This window comes from Scyliorhinus torazame, chromosome 8 (genome assembly GCF_047496885.1).
Source record: "Scyliorhinus torazame isolate Kashiwa2021f chromosome 8, sScyTor2.1, whole genome shotgun sequence".
Lineage (NCBI taxonomy): Eukaryota > Metazoa > Chordata > Chondrichthyes > Carcharhiniformes > Scyliorhinidae > Scyliorhinus > Scyliorhinus torazame.
Genome location: NC_092714.1, coordinates 16,024,514 through 16,034,995, shown reverse-complemented (window position 1 = coordinate 16,034,995; position 10,482 = coordinate 16,024,514). Strand labels below are relative to the sequence as shown.

At 47.3% G+C, this 10,482-nt stretch overlaps 1 protein-coding gene across 1 annotated transcript in view; it reads right to left on the bottom strand.

The window, feature by feature from the left end:
* Window positions 1–493: 493 nt before the first annotated feature.
* chodl (chondrolectin) overlaps window positions 494–10,482 on the bottom strand; it is a 38,191-nt gene continuing 28,202 nt past the window's right edge. Inside the window, exons 6-7 of the mRNA XM_072513132.1 lie at window positions 6,248–6,350; window positions 494–1,368 (exon numbers count right to left, since the gene is read on the bottom strand). Coding sequence (XP_072369233.1) covers window positions 1,284–1,368; window positions 6,248–6,350 — 188 coding nt within the window. The 3' untranslated portion in view covers window positions 494–1,283. The remainder of the gene's footprint in view (window positions 1,369–6,247; window positions 6,351–10,482) is intronic.

Genomic DNA, 10,482 nt, shown 5'->3' with positions numbered 1-10,482 from the left:
ATAATTGAGTTTGGAGGCAACAAAGACAGAGGAGCTAATGTTGGGCAGACACAGTGATGTTACAAAGGTGGAATTAGGGCAGTCCTATCATTCAGGATGTTGCCTTATGGTTACCGGCAGCTGAGGAGAAATAATTCTCTGGGCTGGTGAGCGACAAGTCAATCCTCCAGATCCCACTAATTAACCAGCCTGGCTAATTAATCGTGACATTGGTGCCAATGAATGTAACAGACCTGTCTGTGCCTGCTGTTGGATTGCTAAGTGATTTGTAGAAACCTGACATGGTTACAATCTAGTACAGCCAACCCAAACTCCAGATGGAGCCGAACAGTCCATAGTCCCAATTCCAAACTGACCCTGCTCACCTCCCTCCCCCCACAGAATGAAAACCGCAAACAGTTTATTTAATCACACACTCCATTTTAATTAAAAACATTTCACCTTCCCCGCCCCCACGCCCCCAGCAAACTCCCCCCCCCCCCCCCCCCCCAACTTTCTTAATTTTTTTCCAAGCACAAAGAAAACAAATTTTAATAGACATGAAGCAATAAACATGCGAAAAACTGAAATACTCATCCTGGACAATTGAAGGGAAGAAAATGTGGACCCGGTTCTGTCTTATCTTAATTTGCTTAATTTGGAGAAAAGGAGAATTGGACTTTATCTTTCCACTTTGTTCGTCACAGTTATCGGTACACTGTTCGTCACAGTACACTGTGTCCAGGGCCATTAGCCATGGTCTCTTCACCAGAAGCTTGATGTTGAAGTAATGATAATGCTTCACTGCTTTAACGCCATTTACTGCTGCTACTCTGGAACTTGATTTCTGTCCCATCTCATCCCATCCCACCCGCCCAAAAGGTTTTCAAACCCCTCAGCAGTCCATTCTCTGCCATACCATTCAGCCTCAAACTTAGGCCTCACTCTTGTTTTATTCCACCTCTGGTAATTTGTCCAAAAGCTGCGTACTAACAGCTCTCATTGGCCCCCATTGTCACTCCCCACGGTGACCACATCTCCTCCATCTTTTTCTAAAGTCTATCCTCAGCACAGCGATGAAAAGAAAAAAAAATGACAAGAGGAAGGGGGATTCGTTTTGTTTTCCCGTTTCTTTCGATGGGCTGGTTGAATGTTCCTTGCTCATTTTTTCAAACCTGTCTTGCCAGCACACGAATTCTCTCAGAGGTCAGTAGTCAGCTTGTCGGATGGTGGGGGAATTGGGTGTGTGTTGCAAAGGTCGCTGCTCGTCACTTTCCCTCAGGTTAAGCCTGGCCTGCAGGTCGCTAAACGTTCGCCAGGTTCTCCTTCTTTGGAGTCGGGGATATCCAGAGAGTTGATTCGTTTGGGCTGCTCTTCGACCGGACTTTGCTGGGAGCAGTAAAGGAAAACAAAAGCATTCGCGATAAGACAACCTTACAGTTAGCATGTCTATTTTCTGCAGTGCAATCTAATAATGAACAAGAATCTAGGTTATTAAGTTGAGCGCGCAGTAGCAGGACGTGGGCGTTGCTAGCACCTAATGCCCTTCACTGAGCTCCTTGCTAAGCCATTTCAGAGGGAAGACCAGGGTCAAGCACATTGCTGAAGATCTGGACTCAAAGATCGGCTGTACCAGCAAAGATGGCAGATAACCCTCCCTAAAGGACATTATTGAACCAGATGTGATTCCACGACTATTTCTTTTCATTACATGGTCACCTTGACCATTACTGATTCCCTGGCTGCCGAGGTGGGAATGGGACCCATATATTCATGGATTATTAACCAAGGTCTCTTAATTATTAATCTAGTTGCATCACCACTGTGCTACAATTCAGCAGCACTGAGGAGCAACCAACAGTGGGTAGTTCCCAAGGAAGGGTCAAAATATGGCAAATCTCACCCATCTAAAATGATGTGGGCTCAACTGTCTGATTAGTTGTCACGCTGCACTTTCGCCTCCAATACTTGGATATGAATCCAGCCAAGAGCAGCAGAAATAAACCTAACACCTCAATCACCTGCAAAGCTTCTAAGTGCAAAGATTCTAAATGGCCTGAATTTAAATCAGAAGCCCACAGCACAAATCATACCATGTTATGTGTCACAGAATGGACACAAAATTTCTCACATCGTTCAAAAATAAGGATCACGAGCAGGCTGTTGTGTTAAAGGTCACAGGGGTGCATCTAGGTCCTGCCCGAAGCTGGAAAGGTTTTGGAGGGTGGTTTCCAGCACCATTTCAGGGGTTTTACATGTGGACGTGAAGCCCAGTCCCCTAGAAACCATGTTCTGGGTGTTGAACCAGCCAGAGTTGCAGGCGTGTGCGCGGCCGATGTTTTAGTCTTGTTGGGGTGGAGGTCACCGTCTCCGCCCTGTGCCTCAGCATGGCGGGGGGGGACCTACTGGTGTTTTACACCTGGAAAAGGTGAAATTCTGTCTAAGTGGGGCCAGCGATGGGTTCTACAATTGTTGGGGTTTGTTTGTCATGCGTTTTCAGGAGTTGGTTAACGTTGACTGTTGGGGGGGTGGTCTTGATGGATTAGGGAATTTTGTGGGGCTGTTGTAAATTGTAGAACTGCTGAAAACCTGGGGAATAAAAATATTTTCAAAACAAGACATTCTGTACCTCAGTGCGTTTCCAATCATGGGCGGGATTCTCCCTTACCCGGCGGGGCGGGGGGTCCCGGCGGGACGGAGTGGCTGAATTCTCTGCACCTTCGGGGGCTAGGCTGGCGCCGGAGTGGTTTTCGCCCCGCCGGCCAGCGTGGAAGGCCTTTGGCGCCACGCCAGCCGGGGCCGAAGGAACTCCACCAGCCGGCGCGGGTCCGCGCATGCGCAGGGGGGGTTCACCTTCGCGCCGGCCATCACAGAGGCTTACACGGCCGGCGCGGAGGAATAGAGTGCCCTCCCACAGCACAGGCCCGCCCGCGGAACGGTGGGTCCCGATCACGGGCCAGGCCACCGTGTGGGCACCCCTCGGGGCCAGATCACCCCACGCCCCCCCCCCCCCCACCCCCCCGAGGACCCGGAGCCCGCCCGCACCGCCAGTTCCTGCCGGTAAGGGCTCTACTCCAATTTACGCTGGCGGGACCTGCATAGAACAGGCGGGACTTCGGCCCATCGCGGACCGGAGAATCGCGGGGGAGCCGTTGCCAGTGGCCGCCGACCGGCGCGGCCCGATTCCCCGCCCCCCCTCGCCAATTCTCCGGCGCCGGAGAATTCGGCAGCCGGCGGGGGTGGGATTCACACCACCCCCCGGCGATTCTCCAACCTGGCGGGGTGTCGGAGAATCCCACCCAACTTCCCTATCACTGATGTTGGATTCACTGGCCTATAATTACCTGGTTTTTTCCTGCTTCCGTTCTTGAATAATGGTATCACATTAGCTGTCCTCCAGTCCTCTGGCACCTCTCGTATGATCCAAGAGGTTTTGAAAATTATCGTCAGAGCCCTTGCAATTTCTTCCCTTGCCTTACACAGCAGCCTAGGTTTACCAGGATGTTGCCTGGTCTGGAGGGTGCTAGCTATGTGGAGAGGCTGAATAGACTCAGACTATTTTCATTAGAAAGACGGAGGTTGAAGGGTGACCTGATAGAAGTCTGCAAGATTATGAAGGGCGTGGGCAGGCATCCTTTCCCAGGGTGGAGGCGTCAGTCACCAGGAGGCATAAGTTAAGGTCCGTGGAGTATACTTTAGAGGAGATGTGCGTGGCAGGTTTTTTTATGCAGCGGGTGGTGAGTGCCTGGAACGCATTGCCAGGGGAGGTTGTGGAAGCAGATACATTAACGATGTTCAAAAGGCATCTTCACAAACACATGGATAGGATGCGTATAGAGGGATATGTCACAAGGAAGTGCTGAGGGTTTTAGCAAAGGTTAGTATCATGACCGGTACAGGCTTGGAGGGCCGAAGGGCCTGTTCCTGTGCTGTATTGTTCTTTGGTCTTTGTTATCTCATCTGGGCATGAGTATTCATCCACTTTTAAGCCAGCTGAAACTGCTAACATCTCCTCCCTCTCAATGCTAATCTGTTCAATTATATCACAGTTCACCCCCCTGCTTTCTATACTACATTGTCCTTCTCCATAGTGAACACAGATGCAAAATATTCAGTTAGTACCTCAACACGTTGATTGGCTCCACACACAGTTTATCACTTTGATGCCGAAAGGACTGTACTCTTCCATGCTTAACCTCTTTATATACTTATAAAACACCTTGGGATTTTTCTTTATTTTGCCACCAATGTTTTTTCATGCCCCCACTTCACTCTTAATTTATTTTTAAAGTACCCCCCTGCACTTTCTATACCCCCTCTTGAGCATCCTCTGTTTTGAGCCCCTGAATATGCCGTAAGCCTCCCTTTTTTCCCTTGTCCAATACTGTATATCCCTTGATATCCACGGTTATCTGGACTTGTTGCTCCCACACTTTACCTTTATGGTAACATGTTGGCATTGTACTCTCTCTATTCACTTTTTGAATGACTCCCACTGCTCTGAAGTGGGTCATGCTCCAGATCCTATTAAAACCGGCCTTCCCCCAATTCAGAAAATGTATTTCCGGTCCATCTTTGTGTCTCCCCCAACTACCTTAAGGTTTACCGAGTTATGGTCACTATCACCTAAATGCTCCCCACTGACATCTCTACCAGTTACCCGTCTTCATTCCCTAAAATTCGGTCAAGTTCCACCACCTTTCTATGTTCAGGCTCAAAAGGCTCTCCTGGATGCACTTTCAGAATTCTATCCCCTCTAAACCTTTCATATTTTGCCCATGCCAATTAATATTAGGGAAGTTGGAATCTCCTACTATTGTTACCTTATTATTTTCACACTTCCCTGAGATTTATATTATGGGGCAGGAAAAGGGTAACCATGGTCTGTACCCAGCTGTTCCAAATCTGACTTGCGAGTGTCTGATGTTGAGGCTTGGGTATCTCTTGTAATCACAATGGTTCTCCAGCTCATACATTCTCTTAGAGTAAAGTTCAGCCTTGTGTGGCAATGTAAAATGACTGAGAATGAACTGGTTTTACAGATCATTATTTACATTGAAGCTGAAGTTGAAAGAGATGGAAAATTCAGTCTGACACTCTGAGTGCTGTACTGAGGTACGGTCCTGATATGTCTCAAGTGCACATAAAAGATTGAATATCTTCTCTTTCAAAGATGGGCAGGGTAAATCTCCCTGGTGCCCTTGCCAAACACTATCTCATTCTTAAACTAGATTTATTGGACATTATAACATTGTAGTTTGTAGAATGTTGCTGTGGGTTCTACATTAAAACACTTCATAAGTAAATGATAAAACATGTCAGGATGTCCTGAGGTTGTGAAAGTTGGGAGAGAAACACATGCCCTTCATTCGTAGGGCGGCATGGTAGCACAGTGGTTAGTACTGTTGCTTCACAGCTTCACAGCACCAGGGAGCCGGGTTCGATTCCCGGCTTGGGTCACTGTGCGTCTGCACGTTCTCCCCGTGTCTGCGTGGGTTTCCTCCGGGTGCTCCGGTTTCCACCCACAAGTCCCAAAAGTCATGCTTGTCAGGTGAATTGGACATTCTGAATTCTCCCTCAGCGTACCCGAACAGTCGCCGGAGTGTGGCGACGAGGGAATTTTTACAGTAACTTCATTGCAGTGTTAATGTAAGCCTACATGTGATACTAATAAAGATTATTATCTCTAATGGTTTAGCACAGTGGGCTAAACAGCTGGCTTGTAATACAGAACAAGACCAGCAGCGCAGGTTCAATTCCCGTACCGGCCTCCCCGAACAGGCGCCAGAATGTGGCGACTAGGGGCTTTTCACAGTAAATTAATTGAAGCCAACTTGTGACAATAAGCGATTATTATTATTATTATAATGTTCGGGTCCGCACTACCATAATATCCATCATTCACAAGGTAAATTATCCTTTAGGGGCTGGTTTAGCACACTGGGCTAAATCGCTGGCTTTTAAAGCAGGCCAGCAGCACGGTTCAATTCCCGTACCAGCCTCCCCGAACAGGCACCGGAATGTGGCGACTAGGGGCTTTTCACAGTAACTTCATTGAAGCCTACTCGTGACAATAAGCGATTTTCATTTCATTTTCATTTCATTTCACTATCCAAATGAAAGTATTGACAACGGAATGAAATCTGACCCTCTTGGGGATGTTATGAAGCACCACCGTGCCCGTTCCTCCACACACCCTGCCCATTCTTCCCACCCACACCAGAATCAGTGCAGCACCAGTGGTGAGAGACTCATACAATCCACTTACCTTCTGCTCAGCATCTGGATGCAGCAGGTCGCCAGGGCAACCACCAGCAACAACAGCAGTGGAATTGTGGGAATGATGACGTACACCACGTTGGGCATTATCCCTGTAAAACAAGAATATTGATTAAAGGAATTCCTTCAATCCACCGAATCTGGAAGATGACCAAGCAAGTCAAGCTCCTCATTTGCCCCACATCCTACCGCCTGCCCCACTTCCCCAGAACCTCTACTGCTAATGACTGATGAAGCAACGTTTCACAGGAAGTCCTCACTCCAGATTCTTCCTTCCATGTGTGAGCTTAGGCAGAGTCTACCAGTGGGCTGTTCAACTGAGGCACCGTTTGTGGACCAAGCCGGATTCTGGGATGTATAAGGGAACACTTTCCAATGTTAGGTGCAATGGATGTCTGACAAGCTCTCAATAGTGTCAAAGATACTGGACCAGAACCATAATGTTTATCAAACATAAAGGTCATTTCGGTGATAGTCTCCATATTTTTACACAACAAAACCGCATCAATAATTCAGCTACATGCAGTTGCCTGGCTTGACCAGCAGAGTTTCCACTTGATCGTCAGACAGATTGTTGATCAATGTTGCAGCATTTATCATCATTTCTTCACATTTAGCAACTGGTTTATCTTCTGCTTCGTTTGCTGTCTGTTGAGGATAGCCAAAATAATTGGTCACAGCTGGTGAATTTGGACAGTGTTGAACACCGGTTGTTGAATGTTGACAATTGGCTGAATATTCTGGCTACATTTGTACCAGTTCTTCAGCCTCCAGATTCTGAATTCCACCACGGACGATGCTCTCTGTGAAACATTGAGGCAGCTTTAGTCCCTAAGCTGTCCCTCCTGAGCCGATCCTAGTGTCATCACTTCCTGTGTCACCATTATGATAGGTATTGTATTGCTCTTGGAGCTCCACAGTTCCTGCAGTTTAGTTCATTAAATCCTGCCACCTTGTGAGTGGCTCTCTCCCTTGTTGTGGTTGTTGTTGCTCCTCTACGATCTCATGCAGATGATTGCTGGTATGCTGGAGTTCCTGTGCACTCTCATGCTGGGTCTTAGCTTTCTTCCGAATCTGCCTTTCCAGACTGGCTTTCTCTCCCATGTAACCATCACTGATGCCTCCTGCTGGATGACGTTCCCATGCCAGCTGCTTCCTAACCTTCAGTTCCTCATTCTCTCTGTCAAGGAGTTCGATTTTTCGTGTACGCACATCAGCCATCTCCGTTAGTACCTTCGCTGTTGAGAGCGGATGGAGCTTGCATGGGTGTTGTTTGATGTGAAAATCATTTCCGATAGCTACATCCTGCGTAATTACTTTTGTACGTCCCATGTTATCCCCCCCCCCCCCCCAGCTTCATGTGACTTTTTCAGGTCATTTTGATTTTCCTCCAGAAGGTAGGTCAATATTGTATCCCAATTTTTGAATGCTTCCTCTTTGTCCAATTTAATTTGAGGAATGCCGAATTCAGAATAGTCGAGATTCACCTCTTTCCCCTGAGTTACAACAACTAACACTTCCTCCTTCCTTCCTTCTCTATCAAAATACCTCTTGAGCAGTTTAACATGTCACACTCTGTTAGTCCTCTTTCTGTCTGGCGTTCTTATCAAATAATTCTCCTCACTCAGTTTCCTTTCAGTCTGATAAGGCCCAATAAATGTTGCTTTGAATGGCTCCCTTGCCAATGGTAACAATACTCCCACTTCCTCCCCATCAACAAAATTACAAATCTTTGGTTGCTTATTCGCCTCTTTGTTCACCACGTTTAGTGAGAATTTTAAATGCCTTTCAGACAACACAGTAGCCCTGCTTAATGGCTCCCTAAAATTTGACACATAAGGGCGCGATTCTACCAAAAGGGAACAAAGTTCACTTGCGAGCGTATTTAGCCGCGTGTTTCCCGGCGTTCCCAATGTTGAGAAACACATGGCAATTCAAAGCGACTCGCGTTGAATAAGGGGCCTGAAGATAGCCCCGATATTTACCACGGGGAGCTCTTGCTACTCTCCATTGTAGCAAGAGATCGGGATGCCATTTAACAATCCCCAACCACCCCCCAGCCCAAACATACGTGCGAACATACTATAGGAGGGTCACTGCTCCCCCCACGCCCCCCAACACCCATGCTGGCAACCCCAGCTTGGCACATTGGCAGTGCCAAACTGGCAGTGCCCATGCCAGCTGACAGTGTCAGACTGGCACCCAGCTGGCACTGCCAGGGCGCCAGGCTGACATGGCCAGGGTACCCAGGTGGCACCAGCAGTGCCAGTGAACCACCCTGCCCAAAGCTGGGGAGCTCCAGTCACCTTGGAGACCCCATTAGTGCTGTTCCCTCTGGGAATGGCGCTCGCCCGATATCTCGGAATAAAGTCATTGAATGTCAAAGCCTCTGGTACCTCGGGAATCTGCACATTACAGTAAAGCTGACTGCCTCGCTCTAATATGCAGATTTTCCAAAAGGTGATCCCACTCATTGTGGGCTGGATTCACATCGCAACGTCTCGCGAAATCCTGCCGGATCTCACGAGACATGGCGAGCCAGATAGATCCCGGGAGTGGGGTCTCCCAGCTTTCAACGGCCTCGCTGCGCCGTGGCGAGCGGCTTTTCTGGTGCAGCATGGCGGTTGGATCGAGCCCATAGTTCAACAACTGACCACTGACTCAGCAATTTCCTTTTGATCAATTTAAATGGTCCTCTCACCTCTTGACCAAAAATCAATTCAAATGGACTGAATTTAGTTGATTCATTAGGCGCATCCCTAATTGCAAATACTACAAATGGAAATGCTTTATCCCAGTCCTCTGGATAATTCTGACTATAGGTCCTCAACATGGTCTTTAGATTTTGATGCCCTCTTTCTAACACCCCTTGTGAATCCGGATGATACGTGGTTGATATAAATTGCTTTACTCTTAAGCTATCCATAACTCCCTTGAATAACTTTAACATAAAATTGGATCCCTGATCTGATTACATTTATTTTGGTAGTCCGTGCCTAGTAAAACGATTGGTTAGCTCCTCTACAACCCACTTAGATGTAATGTTTCTTAAGGGGGTTGCCTCTAGAAATCTAGTAGACACATCCATTATGGTCAACAGATACTGATTCCCACTTTTGGTTTTAGGCAGGAGTTCCACGCCATCAATTAGGACCCTCGTGAATGGTTTCTTGAATGTGCGAATGCTGGTTTTATTACTGCCTGAGGTTCCCATACTACCTGACGTGTGCGATATGTACGGCAAAACTCAATTACATCCTAATCATAATAATAATCTTTATTTTCACAAGTAGGCTTACATTAACACTGCAATGAAGTTACTGTGAAAAGCCCCAAGTCACAACATTCCGGCACCTGTTCGGGTACACAGAGGGAGAATTCAGAATGTCCAAATTACCTAAAAGCGTGTCTTTCGGGACTTGTGGGAGGAAACCGGAACACCCGGAGGAAATCCACGCAGACACAGGGAGAACGTGCAGACTCCACACAGACAGTGACCCAAGCCGGGAATCGACCTGGGACCCTGGAGCTGTGCAGAAACAGTGCTACCCACTGTCCTATCATGCCGCCCGTATGCAGTCCAGACTAATAAAACATTTCATTGTATTGCTGCTTACCTCTAAATGACCTCCTTCTGGAATCTCATGCACTGCCCACAAAACCTCCTTTCTATAACCCACTTGATGAACATCTCCCATTTCTCATCTACATGAACGTGTAAAGGTCTCAATTTGCCCATTAATACATTTCCAATGCAATTACTTTCCGGTATACACTCAGATTCTATTTCCATATATGCTTTCTGGGATAACTTCTTTATCTCCGAATCTTTTTGTTGTAATTCAACCAATTTGCTTGAACTAAAGACATCTGCTTCATGCACCACCTGCTCTGGTTCTTTACTACCCATCTGATCAAACATGGATCTTGACAGTTCATCCGTCACCTGCAATTTCTTTGAAGCTTTGCTTTAGATTCCCCTTGTCAATCCTCGCAAGTAATTTCTTCCACTCCAGGACATCTTTTATAAAGCCATCTCCAGGTTAGCACTGCTGCCTCATGGCGCTGAGGACCCGGGTTCGAACCCGGCTCCGGGTCTCTGTCCGTGTGGAGTTTGCACATTCTCCCCGTTCCTGCATGGGTCTCACCCACACAACCCAAAAAGACATACAGGGATTGGCTATGCTAAATGCCTCTTAATTGGAAAAAAAGAATTGGGTACTC